The sequence below is a fragment of the Procambarus clarkii genome, chromosome 78 (assembly GCF_040958095.1).
Source record: "Procambarus clarkii isolate CNS0578487 chromosome 78, FALCON_Pclarkii_2.0, whole genome shotgun sequence".
Lineage (NCBI taxonomy): Eukaryota > Metazoa > Arthropoda > Malacostraca > Decapoda > Cambaridae > Procambarus > Procambarus clarkii.
In genome coordinates this window covers 21844737-21867511 of record NC_091227.1, presented here as the reverse complement: position 1 = coordinate 21867511, position 22775 = coordinate 21844737, and the positions used below count along the sequence as shown (strand labels likewise).

General features: G+C 37.2%; 1 protein-coding gene across 1 annotated transcript; it reads left to right on the top strand.

Annotated features, from left to right (window-relative positions):
• Positions 1–4264: 4264 nt before the first annotated feature.
• On the top strand, positions 4265–18316 carry LOC123746056 (regulator of chromosome condensation). Its single transcript, XM_045727236.2, has 9 exons — positions 4265–4402; positions 6761–6910; positions 8451–8638; positions 9423–9602; positions 10380–10605; positions 12258–12410; positions 13534–13627; positions 14676–14854; positions 17405–18316. Exons 2-9 carry the CDS (start codon positions 6772–6774, stop codon positions 17569–17571), a joined length of 1326 nt encoding a protein of 441 aa, XP_045583192.1. The 5' UTR covers positions 4265–4402; positions 6761–6771; the 3' UTR covers positions 17572–18316.
• The last annotated feature ends 4459 nt before the right edge of the window (positions 18317–22775 follow it).

Here is a 22775-nt window from a genome sequence, read left to right as displayed (position 1 = left end):
GTTGGTCAAAGACGTATCAATGAATGGGCTTATTAACCAGTGGTTGAACAAATAATTAAGCTAATATAAAGTAAGTTATTTGCATTGAGCACCGAGTTGAAAGATCCTTCATTCATAAAATTAAAAATAGATTTGCTATTCATGATAATTTAAACAGGGAAATACATAATAAGATAGTGCTACAGATTGGTTCATTAGCTGACAATGTCCCATGCATGTTAACAGCAGCTGGTGAGAGTATTATTTGGACTAGTTCAATCACTGCCAGTGATGCAGTACTTCTGACATGTATGAATATCTATTCATTTCCTATTTCCATTCGTCTGGAAATAGAGTACAGTTTCTTGGAGAGCTACGTGCTTCTTTGACGGGATAAAATGAATTACAGTACACCAACTATTTCACATTTAGAAATTACCCCTAGTTATTTGTAAATCTGACCCTGGCTTCCTATCTTTGATCATGAACCCTAAACCGTTCCCCGATACTCCTCTAGAGCTTGCTTTCCATTGCATGTTTAACTCATGGGCACGTATTGGAGCACTGCCTTGCTCCTTACTGTCCGAATTGCATTGTACCTCTTACAGTTCAGCATGTCCTTGTTGAATATCCTGACTTCCAGGACGTGCGAGAGTCTTGCTTCCCAACTGTCCATCAGTCATGTGTCCCTCGATAGAATCCTTGGTAAATCATATACCTATGATAATGCTCATCTTGTGCGTATTTGTATCCTTAGTACAGTAATATTTATCACCTTTGATGGTACTACATAGTCTCCCCTGCTTAGTGCCTTCTTTTGATAATTACTGTATTTGCTTTTCATTGCCACATCTGTGGTGGTATCCTCATATAATTCACCGTGACAATAAATATTAAAAATATTTCTCTGGCTCTAGCAAAAAATCAGATTCTGTGAGAACCTTATTGTCACGGATATCCAGGTAGATAGGATACAATTCATTTTTTTATGGAAGCTCCTATACACACAAGAAGGTACTGTATTTCAAATTTGATTATTCAGAGAAAGCAGTGATTATTTACAATTTGAAATTGTAAAATATAAAGAAATGGTGCTAGCAATAAGCTCAAGCATCGAGTTGCGATATCAGCGTACCAAGATGCATGTTTTACAAGTGCTGTCAGAAAAACAAGCAAATAGGCAAATTACTGCACGAAGCTCAACATGTTAATAATCCACTTATCTCTTTAGAGACAGATTACTAGACTATCAAAAATATTCCTTTTGAATGAATACAAATGTCTTTCAACCTCAGAATAGTACTGTAGTTCTATTTGTACTTGAATTATGTTAGAATAAGAATCAAACTCTAGCAGTAAAATACTTGTTGGAAATTTGGTCATAGTGTTTCAGCAATGCTTTGTCCATAAATATTTGACTTTATTTGCAGCAGATCTGACCCCTTGAAAAATTTAATGTGAAGATCAACCGTTTGAGCCAGATACAGGAAGCCTGCTAGGTTTTACTGAAATGCCCCAACCCAATTACAAAATTAACCTGCAGCAGATGCCAAATACCTTGGTATCTATTTACTCTGCGAACAAAGGCATTGGATGAGAGAAAATGTTGCAAAATGATTGTTTTCTTCTGATGGAATATATTCAGGGGCACCTCAGTAGTAACCTGAACTGACCACTGTGCCACAAAGTGCCTTTATGCCACTTGTAAAGGAAATAGCTCAGCATATTATACTTAAAATTTTGCCATTTATTATGCACCCTGTACCCATCATGTGGGTAGAGTAGCGGAAAATGTTACACACACACACTGGGCTTAGACAACCTCCAAATTCATTTAGCTGTGCAAGTTACAATCTTGACAAGCTAGTTACACACTTTAATATATACAATATATCTGTAGTCTTTTATAATATAATATATATTATATATATATATATATATATATATATATATATATATATATATATATATATATATATATATATATATATATATATATATATATATATATATATATAATTATGTGTGTGTAGTAATAGTTAAATGTGCTAATTCAAGTTCGTTTATTGAGACAAGAAAAAATACATCTCAAAGGGATAGAGTAGCTTAGGTTATTTCTACCCCCCACCCCCTCTACTTCAAGTCCTTCAAGGGGCGCACAAATTCAGTGAATACAAATACAAGATGTTCTAAGGTGTGGGCGTGCGGCATACTACATAATTTACACTCCTTATCTTTTTCACAGACATCAACACCGTATTGCCAGATATATTTGTATCCTAATCTTAATCTCATGTAAATTGAATCCTTCCAAGTAGACTTTCCTCTACCATAGGTGAAGGACGAGTTTGTATTTATTATTGGATAATTCTTAAGTGTGTTACTACTGTCCACCATTGCCATTCTCTTTACCATTTCGTCACCCCCTTGGATCATCTCGATTCTTGTTTTTATTTGTTTCAAAGTTATCTGACATATAACATCAACAAGAGTTTTTTCCGTGGCTTTCTTCGCTGTCTCATCAACTACCTCATTCAACAGTATTCCCACATGTGAAGGGATCCACATGAATCTTACTTTATACCCAGTTTTTTTTATAATTTCTTAACATTCTCTCTACACTCTATCACAATATTCTGGTATACTGGGCGTCTGCTATTTTAAGACTAACGCCCCTTTACTATCAATAAAGAAGCAAGCATTTTTACCACATTTGACTACTTCCTGTAATCCTGCTAATACACCTTGGAGTTCAGCCTGTGTTGAAGAGACATGTCAGTTAAGCGACGTCCAATAACAGTATCTACAGTACCGATGTATACAGGCAATAGTATACGATGTATACTATTATAAGTTCTTTGAACATTGAAAATAGAACTATCCATGGTTTAACATTTAATTGTCTATTAAAAAAAAACGTTCTTTATTAAGTAATTATTATTACTTTAATCTTATTCCCTAGTTAACATACGCCCATAGATACCAATAGGCTCAGGAATCTGTACACCAGTTGAGAGGCGGGACCCAAGAGCCGACGCACAACTAGGTGAGTACACAACTCCCTCGGCTTCCTCCTCGTTTTCTCTGCCTTAGAACCATGTTCTTTATGTAGTCCCATTTGTTACACAGTTCTTGCAACAATGAACTTGTGATCTAAATCAGTGCTTACACCAATTGTCAATACAAGGTGAGTAACAATAAACCAAAAGACCTAAGTTGCTGCCCGCCAAACACGTTCGAACAAGGTTTAACACCTAAAAAGCTGTGACAACCAATATAGCAAGATGTAACAACGTTCTAATACGTCATAAAATGTTGTAACAAGATGTAACAACTTTATTACACGATGTAACAAGCAGAAACTAGGGGCAGTTACGTTATATGTGTCTGTGTGTGTCTATGTGCAGGTTACGGGAGACATCTCCCGTCACGCAGGGTGCAGTCGCACCTCCACAGATCTCCAGTATCATCTATTGATACTGGTAATGGCTCAAAAGGACCACCACTTACGGGCTATTCATGCCCGTGCCACCTCTTCGGTGGCTTAATCTTCATCAATCAATCTTGTGCAGGTTGGTGGGCGTCCCCCTGCAGACGTGGTGAAGCCGTCCTCTGGGAGGGGTGCAGGATACACCACGGATCCCACCCACAGTGTTACCGTCCTTAACTGAAATTATCGGTCAATACTGAAACAAACAAAAAATATAATGCTCAATAAGCCTCCATTAGCACACTCTGGGTACAGCACAAGAATATCTTGCAATATTCCTGAGTGTATGAAGTAACTACAGAGCTCAAAGTACCTCATACCATTTGGCCTGAGATCAAATCAAATAAAAAATCAAATATTTATTTAGGTAAGGTACATACATACAAGAGGTTTTACAAAGAGTGATGGATTTATAGATAGGGCTAGTACATACAATGCCTAAAGCCACTATTACGCCTGTAGATATACATATATGTGGCTACAAAGATATAGCTATATACATATGCCTGTATATATACATATATGTGACTACAAAGATATAGCTATATACATATGCCTGTAGATATACATATATGTGGCTACAAAGATATAGCTATATACATATGCCTGTAGATATACATATATGTGGCTACAAAGATATAGCTATATACATATGCCTGTAGATATACATATATATGGCTACAAAGATATAGCTATATACATATGCCTGTATATGTACATATATGTGGCTACAAAGAGTGTAGCAGATGTGTGTGGCGCCTGGCGAGCGTCACCGGGGTTTGAACTTCCCGCCACATGTTCTCGCCATTTAAAATCATCACAACAATACACACGAAACTCCGGGAGACACGTGGGTATTTTCGCAGCAAAGTGGACGCTCCCCAGGTCTTGCCCTACTGCTGTTCTCAAGTATATTGAACCGGCGAATCGGCTGTAAGTATGGGAGTGGTTAGTGAGGTAGTTGGGATAGTATGAGGGACGGTAAGGTGGTGTGTACTGTGAGCTATGGGGAGGTACTAGCCCTCATCCTCCTTAGCACTGCCCGGGGGCTCTGGAGGCTGGGATCTGACCTCCTAGCCCTCATCCCCAGCACTGCTCGGGATTCTGGAGGCTGGGATCTGACCTTCTAGCCCTCATCCCCAGCATTGCCCGGGGTTCTGGAGGCTGGGATCTGACCTCCTAGCCCCCATCCCCAGCATTGCCCGAGGTTCTGGAGGCTGGGATCTGACCTCCTAGCCCTCATCCCCAGCGCTGCCCGGGGCTCTGGAGGCTGGGACCTGACCTCCTAGCCCTCATCCCCAGCAATGCCCGGGGCTCTGGAGGCTGGGACCTGACCTCCTAGCCCTCATCCCCAGCACTGCCCGGGGCTCTGGAGGCTGGGATCTGACCTTCTAGCCCTCATCCCCAGCACTGCCCGGGGCTCTGGAGGCTGGGATCTGACCGTCTAGCCCTCATCCCCAGCACTGCCTGGGGCTCTGGAGGCTGGGACCTGACCTCCTAGCCCCCATCCCCAGCACTGCCTGGGGCTCCGAAGGCTGGGATCTGACCTCCTGGCCTACACCTATCCCCCTTAATCCATTGCTTTCTTTTATAATTACTCACTCTAAGCTGTTGTGGGCAGAATAGGTTCCATAGATTTAGGCCTTCCCCATCAGTGTAGGCTAGACCAGCATTTTTTTAAACATTTTTTTTTTACTGCAAGCCACAGCAAGAACTGCATTTTGTGTATGTTATTGTATTTATTTATATATTTATTTATCATGTGAACTCGCATGATAAATGTGAGTTCACATGATTAATGCATATATATGGATAAAATCTTGAACAGGTTCCATCCATAAATATGCATTTATCATGTGTTAATAGTAAATAAAGGAACATAATTCACAGAAGTATAATTACATATTTATATTTTTAGGAAGAATATATACAAAATAAAAAAGCATTTTTGCATGAAATTCTTGCAAAACAAGACACCATAAACAATGTTTTTTAAAAGTTGTTATTTAATGAGAATGATGTACTTGTTAAATGATAAATTTGTGAATCTAGGTTTTGGGCCGTACTGCTTAGTTTAGCGAGGTTTTATGTCAACAAATAACTACAATACAAAATTTACAGAGGTGATTACACTGGTAAGGATATATTGTATGTCCACTCATGGATGTCAACCAACAAACTCTCACTAAACATAAAAGAGACCTACTATATTTTATTTGGTAGTAAATCTTCAAATTCAAATTCTGATAGACAATGTTAACATTATCAATAAATATGAAGGAAAGTTTCTTGGCCTTTACATAGACTAGAGACTGAATTTCAGCACCCACATACATCACAGCCAAAAAAGTATAAAAATTGGTCAGTATACTCTCTAAAATCAGATATTCAGATATTATGTTTCCTACTCTGCTCTCCTCTCATTATACTATGCTCTAATCTATGCCTATCTTACATACTGTATCTGTGCATGGGGTTCAACCACTGCAAATTACTTCAAGCCTATCATCACTCGGCAAAAATCTGCTATCATAACTATAACAAACACCTGTTTTCAGACACCCCCCCCCCCATTGTTTAAGTCCCTTAACATGCTAAACATACACTCATTCCACACACATTCTTCATGTGCTATTTACATGTACAAGACCTTGTTCCTAAATGCTAATCTTGACCTGAAACTTTTCCTTGATAGGTGTAATAGAACCCATGAGCACCACACCAGAAATAAAGATATATTTATTTTTGGGTATCTTTTTGGGTGCCTAACTTGGTCGATGGCAGACATAGAATGCTTCCAACCACAGGGTGGTTTCTATAAGCCATTGCTCCTTGTGCCTCTCTGCTGGTGCCAGGTTCTGGCTTGTGGTCCCCGGTAGGCATTAGAACTCCATTCGAAGGACTGTTGCCATGGTCTAATACTGTACATGCATATCAGCCCGGTAAGCTCCGGGGGAGCCTCTGGGACTCGCCCAGAAAATGGAGTTTCATTACATTCTACACTGGTTTTTTATGGAATTTAAGAAAAGTTGCTAATGCCTGCTAGGTTTATTAATGTCTTCTTCCAAGTCAGTAGCTGGTCATTCCCAAGGATGCACCATACTGCAGTTGACTAACTCCCATTCATCTGTTTACTGCTAGGTAAACAAATGCATCAGGTATAACGACATACCTGTATACCCAAATATGTGTACAGCATACATATACTGTACAGCAAACAAATTTTTGTGCCCAGACATCTAACTTAAACATCTGTTAACTCTTGGTCAGCTATAAGGACTTACTTTTCAGGCTATAGAAAAATGGTTCGAGGAAGAGCAGCTTCAAAAGTTGAAGCTAAAGAAGTTAAAGTAAATGGAGAAGTATCCAAAGTACCCAAAGGAAGAGGGCGGAAACGCACACTCACATCCAAGGCTCCACTTGAAGTAAAAAAGGTCAAAGGTAATCATTATCAACTAAAGAAATTTGTTTTGTTTGTCCTAAGTGTTATATATTGGTGCTTAAGTAGTAACAAAACTGAAGCGAAGATGTATGAATCTGAATTATACAGTTAGCTCTTGCTATATGTGTGTTTGATATTCACAAATTTACTATCCAGGAGATAAGTACTAAAAAATAAACTTCACTAAATGCAAGCACTGTTTGCTATATTGAATTTGTGATTGTTTTGTGTGTTCAATTTTTTTTGGAGTGCCATCCTGCATCTTGGCACCTTCCAAATGTTCAGTGCACCCTAAAATGAACCCGTGAATAAATATATGTCATTGGCAAATTTGTATATAATCTATTTAGTAGATTTATGGCTGGAAAATGGCTATCACTTGCACCTAAGTTTTTGTTCTATATGGGTAAAGTCATTGGCTGGTGCAATTCACTGGCCACCTGTGGAAGGAAAACTGGATAATGTTTATATCAGTGGCAAAAACTTAATACCAAAATTTCAGAGACTTCTCAAATACAGTATATCATTACATGTTAAAATATGAAGATAAATAAAACGAATGGAAATACAGATTGAAATCACAGTAACATGATGTATCTATGACAAAATATTGAGTCAAATGTGATGGGATCAAACCTGTATCTGGGCTTACCAGACACACATGCTGCCAACTGAACAAAGCTCTAAAGTATCTTGACCAGAAGTTCTACCTTCTAAAGTGAATCAGGCAAACTTTCTAATCCCAGTACTTTTGAGCCCATCCTGGTTGAGTCAGCAGTGTGTGTGTGTCTGCAGAGTCCAGGTATGATAGTTTGATCCTGTTACATTGCCTCCAATATTGTTTTCAGAATAGAAATGCATTTACTATAATTAAGTTTTAATTAGACTGTTTTCTTAAGCATAAAATTGGATAATTTTTCTTGATTGCAGTTCAGTGTTTTTGTGTCTGAAATTATAGTTTTGAAAAGTGCAGGTGGGATGACCAACCCACACATCAGAAGATAAAGAAACGACATTGCAATCCATCCTGGACCATGTGATCACACGAATTGATAATAGTCCAGGATGGACTGAAATTGTCTTCTCTTCTTTCTTCTGATGTATAGACAATTTGTTTTAATATGTATAATATTCTATCACTTTTCATCTTTTTATTCTGGGTTGATACCTTTCCTCTCTTTGAGACTGGAAAATGGGGTATTGCTTATGTATGTATGGTATTTATGTACTGTACCTATGATTAAGGACATTATGTATGTTTTTTTTTATAAAAACATTTTACTATGCATTTGGAATACAGCATTTAGTTACAGTACTGTATTTGTAAGTTGCACATATAAATGTTAACTTGACTAGGATCATGAATATGTAGTTTGTAATCATTGGCTAATAATTATATCTTCGATGAAATCAATTTAAATTTTGCACGGCTATCTTCAGTTATACTGCCCTTGAATGTAAAAGCAAAGAGGTAAGCATTTTTTTATCTTGTCTCTCTCCAAGTATATAAATCTATTTTCTTTTTCTTTTTTTACATAGTGAAATTAGAAGCCCCAAAGGTAGAAAATGGTGTGTTGCTAACAGTGGGAATGGGTGACATTGGTCAGCTTGGTTTGGGACCAGACGTCGAAGAGAAGACTCGACCAGCCGTTGTGACCTCTCTGAGCGATATTGTTGCTATTGCAGCAGGTGGCCTCCATTCAGTGTGTTTGGATAAAACTGGCAAGGTGTGACACTCGGCACTAATGTTTAATGCCATTTATTCTATATACAGAATGTTTATGTAAAATGTTGGTGTATGTGTAGATTTGGCAAAGTATTCAGATCTACAGAGTATTTTCAGTCACTGTTTTCCTAAATACACTTCATTAAAACCAATAAATTGGTTAAAGTAGAAATAACAAATCACAACTGATCCTTTGCATATTAGCCAATTCAAGATGAATTTGACAGGTCTATCTGTAAACTAGTGGGGTATTTTGCTACTCTCTTAGTCAGTCTAGTTGAGTTATGTGAGTATTTCACTGAATTATTTTTAATTTGTTGTCACCAGTTTCTGTACTGTAAGTGTTTTATACATTCAATGTCATTCGAGTCCTATGAAATTATTGAACTACAAAACCTTATTCAACCAGAGGCTATGATCTTTGTGCATTTAAATGTGTTAGAAATCCATACAAGATCGCCATAATTTAATTATTTCTATACTTCCAGTACATTTTAATGTGTTTATAAATATAAATTAAGTAATGAGGCAAAATATTGATGTGAAAGCTCCGCTTCCCACAACCTTTCTGAAATCAAACAGGATTTTCCAGAGATTCATCTCAGTTGTGTGAAACCTCTAGGAATACAACTAAAATTCAGATTTTAAAAAAGTATTTATTAGTGGTTATTTAATTTGCAAAGTTGGTTTAGTCATTATTAACTGTTGATGATTTTGATATATAAAAATTGCTGTTGATTTTATTTTTTATAAATTTATAAATTAAATCCATCATATGACTTCAGGTTTATACATGGGGCTGTAATGATGAAGGAGCCTTGGGTCGCCATACAGACAATGATGAAGACACCTACACCAGTGGCGTTGTGAACATCGATGGAAAAGTGGTTCAAATTAGTGCTGGAGACTGTCACACAGCAGCGCTTCTTGAAGATGGCCGAGTGTATGCTTGGGGATGCTTCAGAGTATGTCTTATTGTTTCTGTTACCAGATATAATTTCTATCTTTTTTTTACTGGAGCTGTCTGTGTTTTGCACATGAATCTTGAATGCTATAGTTATCTACCATGCCTCATTAAAGGGAGTCATCCCCCAACCACAAACAAATACAGATAGGTGTTAGTTCTGGAAAGGTGGTGTTTGTGAACCATTTGTTTGGAATGTGGAATGAGATTCCCCATAAGGTATGCATTCCTGGATCATTAAAAATATCACAAAACCATCATTTTGGGGGATATATAATATAAAAATGCAGCATATTATTTACTTTGAATGATGGAGTTGTCCTACTTGTCAATGTTGGCTATTTTTGAGTAGAGAAGAGATCTAGTTGCTGGATGAGGCAGCAAGAGGTGGAGGTTGGCTGGTCATCAGTGTCACTGGTTCAGTTTGATGTGGGAGATGATACATGGGTGGCAAACATGGATAGGTCCTTTAGGATAGTTTCGCTTCTTGAGTGGTTCATGCCATAAATGTTTGCAATGTGTTGAGTTTTCACCCTTCTCAGAATGCTTGGTAATCTCTAGCCTTGTTTCTAAGGTAATGGGTTGCTTCTTAGTTGGCACTGGTGCATTACCAACACTTCCTGTTTACAATTGTTAATGATATTTTCCTCAATAAACAGCTGATAGTCCAAAGAATATTCACTTATTATTTTTATTATGAAACATTTCTATGTTCACTCATATTGTTACTTTGTCTCTACCTTTTTGTTTTTAATTTTTCCACTTTTTTTTTCCTCAGGATAACAATGGCCCATTAGGTTTCTTGGATAAAGGGAATTTACAAAAAACACCTAGACAAATTTTAAGTGATGTTCCTGTTATAAAGATCTCCTCTGGCAATAATCATCTGGCATTACTGTCTCAAGATGGCCGGGTGTTCACATGTGGCTGTGGAGAGTCTGGACAATTAGGCAGGATTGCTGAAGTTTTCGCCTCCAGAGATTCTAGAAACCGAAAAGGCATAGGTAAGGCTCTAAGGTTTGTAATGCATGAGGAAGTTTCACTGCTAATTTTGGCAGTTTAGAGATTGTTCATTAAGTTTCCAAAAGTGATTCTCAAGGATTTTATCATCGATAGTGTTATGGGTGATTTTATGTCTTTTGGTTGTCGAATAATTAAGTATCTATGGCAGGAATACAGCATACAAGGTTTACACATACCCTAATGTCAGGGGAATTTGTCATTATTCTCTATTGTTATTTCATTTGAATTTAGATTTTTACTATATCCATTTATTTGTCTTATATATAACAGCATCACTATTACAAGTTTCAATTTTTATGGGGTAAGGAGACACCAACCTGGAGAAGAAAAAGGAAGTGCAGGGGGAGGGATCCTTAACTTACAAATGCAATTAGTTATGGAGAACTGTTAGCAAGGCATTTGTTCGGCTCTCAGAACTATAATTCCCATTGTTATAATGCTGTGAATGAGTTAGATTCCTGGCCACTAAAATCATTTATCTTGTACAGTGGAACCTAGAGTGACGAGCGGCTCCAGTTACGAGCATTTCGAGTAATGAGCAAGCTACTTGTAGAAAATATGTCTCAACTGACGAGCTTTCACTCGAGTAACGAGCGTTCCCACTGTTTCTCAGACATCTCCGATGACAGTTTTGTTGTTATTTCACAAGACGAGTTTTCCACATGACGAGCTTGGTGCCGAAACAGATTAATTTCATTAATCGAGGCGCCATTGTATTCTGGACTTGTTCTGCATATTGGAATAATTTATTTAAATCAATAATACCATGATACCTCTGGATGAGAGTAAGGCTGATCAGGATTTGGTGTTAATTGTGATCTTCAATCCATAGGTTTAACCCCTCAGAATGCAGTCATTGTCGTTTGTTGCTCTCCTTGGCCACTGTGGTCATTGTCATTTCTTGATTTTGTTATTTCTGCCTGGGTTTTGTATCAGCGATATAATCTACTACATATGGATGTAGTAGAGTTAACCAAGACCCATGAACAAATTGTCTTATTGTTTTATAATGGCTTATTATGCGATGAGGTTGTCAAGTGGGATTTCATCTTTGCCCCAGTGTTTGAATCTGTGCCTGGACGACATTCATAGTCACAATCACAGGACAGGAGTTTCAATACATGTTCTCTATTTAAGCTGTGTAATTATCTCAGAGGCCAGGAGATGGTAGTATGGGATATTTTGCTATGGGGCCCCAACATGGTTAAAGGGTTTATGGAAAATAGTTAGTTAAAATAATAAATATAGGGGGTTGCTGGATTATTTCAAGTGTAGGTTATGAATGTAAATAGGAATTGCCTCATATATACCAATAGGCTTTCTGCAGTTTCCTGTATTCTTATGTTCTAGGATATTTATTTGGAAGTTAGCATGACATGTCAGTATGTTTTGTTATGTTCAGTGCACTTAAAGGTTCAGTAGTTTGTCTGATCAACCACTGAGTATTTGACAAGTATGGCCCTTCCATATCTTCTTTGATTGCTAGCTGAGAGAAAAGACAAATAATGCAAACTTGCAGTGTTTAAAGGTTAGATTATATTCAGCTCCTTAAGTCAATTTCTTTAAATTATCACCCTATTTGTATGTTTCATATGCTAGCATTTTTTACCATTACTTTTACTCTTAATTTCAGAAACTTTACTAGATCCACAGCCCATTAAAGTGTTCAAGAGTCGCAAAGCTGTTCTCTTCGATGATGTGTGGGCTGGAGGCGTTGGCACTTTTGCCAGGGCAAGAGAGACTGGAAATATTTATGCATTTGGTCTCAACAATTACAACCAACTAGGTAAGTATTTAGATTTTCTGTTCTTAATCCCTTATATTTGTTAGTTACAGCGACCTTTCCTTGTGGTTACCTTGCGTTGATTTCAGGGCTCAACGTCCCGCGGTCCGGTCTTCGACCAGAAAAAAATTGAAAGAAAATTAGGCAGTTTTGCTTGGAGTTTATGCACATTGCAATGTCATGTGTAATTACATGTAAACAAAGGTGTGTTTACATGTAATTACATTAATTGTTTTAATTAATTACATTAATTATTTTATCAACTAGCTAATAAAATATTTTTTTATATCATTCATTTATTCTGATAAAGCAAAATTTTTGAATGCATAATTATCTTGTAAATTTGACGTTTAATTTTCCTGCACCCGAGATCGCTCCTGCTTTTAATTTTCTGTAGAGTTGAACAGCTTTGTCATATATAGATTTAATTTGATGAGAAAGAGGAAGAAGGGGGATTAGAGGAAAGGAGAGGGGGTGGGAAGGGGAAGAGAGGTGAGGGAGGAGAGATTCAGGCACAACCAGGTAACCTCCCCCTAGAGGTGAGATGTATTACAAAATACAGTAGACTAAATTTTATTAAAAATTTTTCTTTTTAACACTTTGCCTGGCCTGGTATAAACCACCCACAGCACACTGCAAGGTAGGCTGGGCATTGGCCATAAGCACACAAACGAATATTACACTTTGACTTGCAGTGTTTATACTTAATAATAAGAATAAGCAACATATAATTGATGACGGCATTAACGTCATCACCCGAACTGCGTGTATTGTTTTAATGACCTAGTGAACGTCATCATGATGCCAAAGTGTTAAATGGCTCAGCTGATAAGACCAGGATTTCTTACTAGACATGTAATTAAAATTGGGATTTTCAGATTTTTTTTTTTTTTTTTTGGGGGGGGGGGGCTTTGTGACTGAGGATAAAAGCTGAAAAATAAGTGCTGCAGCTAAAGGGTTAAACTAAACATTTCATTCATGGCAGTAAAGTTGTTAATAATTTGAGTTTACTGTATTCATTTCATGTTGTATTGGAATTAATTCATAAGCATGTTATGGTCTTTGGTATGCTTTTTCAAATCTCAATATTTTCTTCTTGCACTTACAAATTTAACCTCTGTTTCAGGTGATGAAGATACCAACCTTAAGTTCCAGCCAGTTTTGTTGAAGAGTTTTGTAGGTAAAACCTGGAAACAAATCTCAGGTGGACAGCATCATAGGTATGGACTTATATATTTTGACAATCAGTATTATAATTGCTCAGAATTTCATATTAACATCCATCTTAGTAGATATCTCCTGGAGGGAATATCTTAGATATATCTATAAAATAAAATGTCTGTTCATCTGTTTGAGGTTGTATTCCAGATGCTTGGGGCCTCCTTAAACTCTGCAGACTTTTTTGGGGAGTGTCATAAAGGGGTCAGGGTCAGCCCATTGCTTCCCTGAAAGAGGGCGTGGCCCCAATGACGCTGCTTCACAAAGTCTGTGGATGTGAAATAATTCAGATACGGTATTGATTTTCAAAACCTATGTTCAGATAACAGATGTGCATTCTAGGTGCAATCATTTGGTTAGATTGATAGGGTAAGGAAGTGGCAGGGAGTGAGGAGATAGGGAAGGGGTGTATGCGTTTAGGTAGGGAAGAGAGTCAGGGAGGGAGGAGACAGGGAGTGTATATGACAGGACATAGGAAGGTTTTGTGGGAGGTGGGGGGGGTGGATATGGGTAGGGTTTGTGGGGAAAGAATGTAGATGGTGTGAAAATGTTTAGTGATGAAAAAAGTCTACAGTATAATGAAGATTATTACAGTGATGTGGGGAGATTGGGAGGATGTGATGGAGACATGGGACTGGATCAACTCAGGAACTGCCAGGTACCCCATCTAGTGATTTTATATACAGGGTATACTGTATATTTTTTCTGCTGAAAGATTTTCGTTCAGTATCCTGAGAATGCTTCACTGTATCGATGTGAAAATACAGTACAGTACTTTGAGTAAAAATTATGCTAGCTATTGGAACTGAGATTTGTAGCCCTAGAGCAACCTTTTCTTTTATATTTTATTTCCATGCAGTATTAGAAAGCTTCTGCTTATTACTTGTAAATCAACTGTACTTACAGATACTGTAATCATAAAACTAAGAAAGAAGTACACTATATGTAACTCCTTTATATATGAGTCTATGAGATAGTGGGAATATGTAACATTTTCCATTAAAATAGAGTTGCAGTGTAGTATTAATGATGTTTATTCATCACTTTCAGTTTGGCTCTTACTGATGATGGCACAGCATACTGTATGGGACGTCGAGAATATGGACGTCTGGGTTTAGGAGAATTGCAACACGACATCAAGAAACCAACAGCAATAACAACTTTAGAAGGACAGAAGGCCATTAGTGTGTCAGCTGGTGAATGTGTATCCCTAGTGGTCATGGAATCTGGTAGGGCTTAAATTCTTTTATTTTCATTGTATTTGTCATAACAATTTTTAATCATGTTAGATTGAACTGCTCTTACCAGCAAATTCTATTGTATTCACCTAGTTGTGCTTGCAGGGTTTGAGCTTTGCTCTTTCGGCCCGCCTCTCAACTGTCATATGATGTTACTAACTACTTACTATTTTTTTTTTTCCCCGCACACACACACCTCCAGGAAGCAGCTATGTAACAGCTGTCTAACTCCCAGGTACCTATTTACTGCTAGGTAACAGGGGGCATTCAGAGTGAAAGAAACTTTGCCCATTTGTTTCTGCCTGGTCCAGCAATTGAACCCGGGTCACAGAATTATGGCCAGTTTTTTTACGAGTCCTGCGCGCTATCTACTCAGCTACCAGACCCCTAACCAGACCCTCTAATTCCATTGTGTTAACTATCTTAAACTAGTATAGATGCGTCTCATTAAATTACAAGAATCGATTCTTCCTGTAATTAATCTTGGAAATCTTGTAACCATTAGATATTTAAACAAATTTGATTTAAAATGTTGTGATTTGACTTTAAACAGTGTCAAGACCACATTTTATTGTAAAATTGGAAGTCTGTTGTACAAGTATCATATATAACAATAATACTGTTGTTAATACAGTTATCATTAATACTTTGTTTCCCACGTTTATGGGATGCGGAGGTATCAGCCAAAAAGAAATACTGTAGTTAAGCAATATAGGAAAAAAAGATATAAAATACTCTACTGCTTGTGCCATGCTTCACAGTTCAAAATTGTTTAAAATCTGCCCCATTACATCCCAGCAAAATTTCACCTGCTTCTTACAAATAGTTGTAAAGTTGAATGAAGTGGTGGGGTGCAAATGTGGCTGTACATATATGTACATGTATGTTTTGCTGGAGTGTGATGGTGGAAAGTACTCAGGGCCCTGCCAAATAGGAACCTGATAGGAACAAATAGGAATACTTCAAGAGAAAACTTGACTGTTTTCTAAGAGAAGTGCCGGACCAACCGGGCTGTGGTGGGTATGTGGGCCTGCGGGCCGCTCCAAGCAACAGCCTGGTGGACCAAACTGTTGAACACTCAAAAAGTTCACATCTTATTTTATTAAATTAGTATAAATTCCATTCTAGAAAACGGAAATGTGCGGAACTAAGGAACCTAACTTAAAATGTCCAAGTTGTGATATATATATGCTAGGCCTAATATTTGTTATTTTAGACCTAATATAGTACAGTACATATATGCTATACTAGGCCTAGGAATGTTTAAGTTTGGATTTTAGCATTTTGTAGGGGAGGGGCTCTATATAAGTAATAGCACAAAACATGAGATTTTGGGGGGGAGGGGGGGGGTTAGCAGTACATATTAGTACTGTATGTTCAACACAATAGTTGCTATAAGTATTGTCATTTTAGGAAGATGGGTTGTCTAAATCTGTTCCTGGCACAGCTGCACACCTTTGCAAGAAATTGTCTTGTAAGCCCACTCCTTTGCTGCTATTCTGTATGGGAATATTGTCCAGAAATAAATTCAAATGCCTGTGGGACAGATCAAATTGTGATTTGATGATGATTGCAGGCCACTAGTGCACAATAAGCTCATCACTTAGTAAGCAATTAAAAATTATAATAATTTGTTCATAGGTCTTGGTTAACTCCAATACATCATATACATATATAAAAAAAATTGCATCGTTTGTATAAACACTGGGTGATTTAATGGTTAATGGTATCACAATACAATGAAAATTCCACAGTGCAGAGCATTCTCAGTGTAACACAACATTGACTGGACAGTGTTGATCAGTTTTCTAGTAAGTCACTGTCTTTGGACAAAATTGTAGCAAGGACATGACATATGCAACAGCAGGCGGCCACATGGCAATACCCAGCCTGTTAATATTGAGAACATTAGATTGGATATTTGGAGTATGGATGACGCTCTCATGTTTACACACACAAATATTCCAACCTCGGGGACCCACTTTTTTACTGTACTGGTAATTAACATTCATTAGAGATGTTTCTGTGTTACTGTATGGTGGTTCAGATTTCCTATGCCATGTGTGGTGAATGGATATTAAAAAAGATTGGTTTTACCTCAAATCTAGTGCCCATTTTCTAATTACTGGTAATTATTTAAGCTTATTTTCTCATCTGATTTCATTTTGTGCCTCCTTGGCTGCAAAATATATGGTTTCTATCTTTTGAAGATCACTTTTATAAATTGAGATCATAATACTGTAACTACTTGTTTTGATAATTTAATTTATGATTATATTTTGCATTTGCTTTCAGAATGTTGTACAGTATTTCATACTGAATCTGCTCTTTGCTGAACTGTTCATGGACTAATGTACTGTACGGTATTAAACTTACAGGTGATCGACCAAACCACACACTAGAAAGTGAAGGGACGACGTTTCACAATCGACTTGTGAATGGTCCAGGACGGACCAAAATGCCGTCGTCCCTTCACTTTTTAGTGTGTGGTTTGGTCAACATATTTCAGCCACGTTATTGTGACTCCTTGTCTGCTTACAGGTGATGTGTATGGTTTTGGGATGGGCACGAACAACCAGCTGGCCCAGGGAGACGAGGATGACCAGTTGGTTCCTGTGAAGTTGACTGGTAAGCAACTGGTCGATCGAAGAGTTGTGGATGCTGTAGCTGGAGGACAACATACAATTATTCTTGCTGTTCCCAAATGATATTTGTAATTTTAGGGTGTACTATTTTTTGTTGTAATAATGTAATTTGCTCAGTGGCACAGCAAAAGAAGTGTCCACATGCTTGTTTTGATAACTTATTTGTACAAATTTGTGTGGCTGAATGCATGGGAAACCTGTGTGTGATTTACATTAAATCATTTACATTTTGAATCTGAATGTGTATTTGGTTAATAATGTCGTAAATGTACTGTTGATGACTAAGAACAGTATGCTACAAACTAGATCTATAAGTAGAATATTTAATAAAAAACAAAAAGCAGTTTTTATTGCTATTTATCTTTGGTAAAGATGTTTTGCTGTGTTTTCATCTCTCTTTGGTTTTTTGTTTTCTCTATTGGGGGGGGAGGGGGTTAACATTTTTAGTAAAATTTGGGATCTTGCCATATTTTTTCTTTGAATTTTGAAATACAATACAGTTAGCTTTAGAAGCTTAATCCTTGCTTGTTACATAGTTGAGACTAAGGTTTAAAGTATTTATTTTCATGCTTTTCTCATGAAAGAGTTTTGACGGATTCCAAAGAAAGTGTTTTAATTAATTTTAAAGACAGGCCACTTACATTTACTTTTATTCATAAGTTTTCAGAAATATTTTTTATGTTAAAAGAAACTTTTACTTGATGGTCCAGTAATATGTTAAGAAACAATTTAATTGTATTTTGGATGAGCAATTCGGTGACGTGAATTTCTTGGCTCCTGTGATTAAAATAAAGGTTTCGCAGATAAATTCATTAATTTTTGCCTTTTATACCGTACTTGTGTCTGGTTAGTCTGCAACTCATTGACAGACAAAAGGTGTAATCCGTTTTCATGCATCTGCTTTTAGGATCTTATCTAAAACTTTTGTGCATGTATCTGGAGGTTTGTCTGTCATATGATAGTGCTATGTAAGAATAAGATCTATTGATAAATGAAGGATGGAGCCTCACAAAAATACAAAATGTGAATTAAGTAATAGTTGAGAAAATGCAAACTGGTTTGTGAGTACAAGAAGAGAATTGATGTGTATGTTGGAATGTGTCCAAATGTTAGATGATATGAATATTGAAAACTGGTGATATAATGGCCTATGTAAGACATTCAATCTATCCAATCACATCTTCATATAGTTATTTATCCTGCACTTGAAACAATCGAGCAACATTACCTACATATATTGTCCAACATGTTCCATAAATATATAAATACATTTCCAAACCTCTAGTATTTCCAGGGTCTTTTCTGAATATAAAATTTAATTTGAAAATAATTGATCATGCAGTGCTGTAAAGCACCTGGAAGAGCTAGTACTGTACCAAAAAATCATTCCAAATGTCAGCTGGCTGGCTAGCTGAATATTTTTTTTTAAGACCCAGGTACCCAGATTAAGAACTAATTATATTCCAAGTACTGTATATTTACTTCCGGTGAGCAACCTAGACTGTTGAGTAAAAAAATGCCGAATTGTCTACCCCCCCTAGATCCTTGACCTGTTAATACCGATTAGTAGCTGTCAGCCTGACACACGCATACGAATCATAGTACATTAAAATGCAGAGCAGTAATGCAATAAATGCAGAGCAGCAACTGAACAGAATATACCAATATTACCAGTGATGCAACAGACAAGGCAAGGAGTCCAAAAAGTGGAGCAAAAATGCTTGGAAGAGCTAGAAAGGACCAGAAATAAGTAGAGATTTCTCAGTAACTCAGGGCAGCTGGAATATATGTAGAAGTGACTGCACACGATAGTACATATGGCTCTAGGTCAGCTGTAGCTTTCACAACATAGTGCTGCCGCTAAGGAAGCTATCCGCACTTGTCCCATCTGTAAAGGTATTCCTTATTCCGACTTTTACCCAGTTATTCAGTCCTCCATCAATGCGCGTTGGCAGGGTTGTTGGTTACACAAATTTCTGAAGGAGAAATTTGCGTAATTTCTATCCTATTTGAATATGGACCAGCTACATCGTATTGAAGGGTCGTAGTTTAGTTTTGAGAAATCTTGGTAGTTCTCAGTAAATTATAATAATTATTTTATGAGTTATTATTATCTAAATATTTCAATTGACGCCAAATTATAATATATACAATGCGATATGCTCTATACAAATTTAAAAAAATGATTGTATATTGTGTGTTATAGAAAACGTATATGGTAGAGGTCTACTACCAACTGTTGGATGATCCAACAGTTGGGGTATCCTCTGGATGGATATAGGGTTCACTAGTCACTCGATGTATATAGGGTCCACTACCACCCGTAGGATGGGTATGGGGTCCACTAACACCTGTAGGATGTTAATGGGGTCTACTACCAGCTGTTGGATGAGTATGGGTCCACAACCGCCCACAGGATGAGTATGGGGTCCACTACCGCCCACAGGATGAGTATGGGGTCCCACTACCACCCACAGGATGAGTATGGGGTCCACTACCACCCACAGGATGAGTATGGGGTCCGCTACCACCCACAGGATGAGTATGGGGTCCATTACCGCACACCCAACATGTGAACTATAATGAACCCCATGCCCATCCTGTGGGCGGTAATGAACCCCATACCCACCCCCATACTCATCTAACAGTTGGTAGTAGACCCCATTAACATCCTTCAAGTGGTAGTGGACCCCATACCCATCCTACGGGTGGTAGTGGACCCTATATACATCGAGTGACTAGTTGTGGACCATATATCCATCCTGAGGATATACTGGCAGTGTTGAATGTAGCAATGTTCAGTGTACAGGTTCCCAAGTAGGAAGACAAGAGAGGCATCAACATCAGAGGCTGGTGTCACGTGACAGACTTGACGTGGTGAGAGGTAATGTTATGTTATATCCCGTTGTTGTTGATGTTCTTTAGTATCACAGACGGTCTTCGTTGCCTTCCTTACTGTCTGAGGTGAAGGTTACGTTAAAAGGTTACGACAGTTAAAAGCGTATAAATCTCAAGGTAAACATACAGCTCTAACAGGCAGAACTGAAGAGGTTGGAGCTGTAAAGGGCGTGTAAGAAGGAGCTGCATGGGACCCGCCTGACATCAAATAAGACTCGTCTTGAGATTTATACTCAAGGTGCTCGAGGAGTAGCTTGGGGAGACGAAGACAGGAAGAGCGAGGAAGGTGATTGAAAGTATTGTTTTGAAGACGAGAGGAGCACCGAGGACCCACTCGGCATCACGTGGTGATCGTTGAGGATGCCACTTGAGCACAATAATATTCTGAACAATGTCATCCTGGACGTTAATAGTTATTATAAAGCATAAATGTCCACACTTCAATAAGTTAAAATCACTTAGTTTGTCATTAACGAGCAATATCTTAAGTCAGTTGAAAGCAAATATTTAACATCATCCAATGTTGTGTCAGGAACTTAGGGTTGTTGGGTTTGTTAGTTTGTTATTGTATATATTGTATATTGTAGTTGTAGAGCGGCCATTAACAGTTCTTGACTGACAGACGATTGGTACTTCACTAACGATTATATTGCAAATGTTGCTCTGTTGTACCTGTTGTTCTGTTGCAACATTTACAATAGATTGTTGTATTTGGTTTGTGAACTAGATTTTGAAATTAACAACTTCAAACATTCAAGCTGGGGATCATTATTGGTTTATTAGAGACTCGTTCGTATTTGGGGAAGTGCAGGTGTGGCTGTTGACCATTGTTAACTGACACTTCAGACTCGCGTACAAGACTCGTGTGTACAAGAACACTACTGTAGTAACAAAAGAAACATCAAGCAACCCTATATTCCTCGGGCCCATGTATTTACACTGGGATGGTGAATACGAGACTTACTTATCATTTTTCTCCCACCTAAGAGGCAAACTCGATAACTGTATTAACAACTCGAATGTAATGATTGGTAGTGGTCAGGAAATCGCGTTAAGAAAGGCACTTATGTGTTGTTTTCCGAAGGCAACATTGTTATTGTGTAGTAACCATCTGAAGGAAAATGTTCGCCACTATTTAACTGATAACATTGGTTGTACAAACACCGAGAGGATTTGTATCCAAAAGAAAATATTTGGTACAAATGGGTTAGTTAGAAGTGTTTGTGAGGATCAGTTTGAAAGGGGAATCAACAATCTCATATTTTACTTTTACAAATACCCAAAGTTCAAAGATTATTTTGATAGCCGTTTGAAATCTTCTCTATGGAATTATGTGTGTGTACCTCACGCAAAAGCCAAAATGGACACGTTATGGACTAGTAACAATTTTTTTTATTTTTTTTTTATTTATTTATTTTTTTTTTTTGAGATATATACAAGAGTTGTTACATTCTTGTACAGCCACTAGTACGCGTAGCGTTTCGGGCAAGTCCTTAATCCTATGGTCCCTGGAATACGATCCCCGCCGCGAAGAATCGTTTTTTCATCCAAGTACACATTTTACTGTTGCGTTAGACAGAGGCTACAGTTAAGGAATTGCGCCCAGAATTGTGAGTCACTAAACTATATCCTTTAACTGACTATTGATTGGAAACCCCAAAAACTGCCAGAATTAATTTAAAAAATTTGCAATGTTTCAACGCTCCAAATGTATATATATATATATATATATATATATATATATATATATATATATATATATATATATATATATATATATATATATATATATATATATATATATATGTCGTACCTAGTAGCCAGAACTCACTTTTTGGCCTACTATTCAAGGCCCGATTTGCCTAATAAGCCAAGTTTTCCTGAATTAATATATTTTTTCAAATTTTTTTCTTATGAAATGATAAAGCTACCCATTTCATTATGTATGAGGTAAATTTTTTTTTATTGGAGTTAAAATTAACGTAGATATATGACCGAACCTAACCAACCCTACCTAACCTAACCTAACCTATCTTTATAGGTTAGGTTTGGTTAGGTAGCCGAAAAAGTTAGGTTAGGTTAGGTTAGGTAGGTTAGGTAGTCGAAAAACAATTAATTCATGAAAACTTGGCTTATTAGGCAAATTGGGCCTTACATAGTAGGCTGAGAAGTGCGTTCTGGCTACTAGGTACGACATATATATATATATATATATATATATATATATATATATATATATATATATATATATATATATATATATATATATATATATATATATATAATATATATATATATATGTGTGTGTGTGTGTGTGTACATGTGTATACAACATTAATAATTTTGTAACTAGCGTCAAACACTGTTAC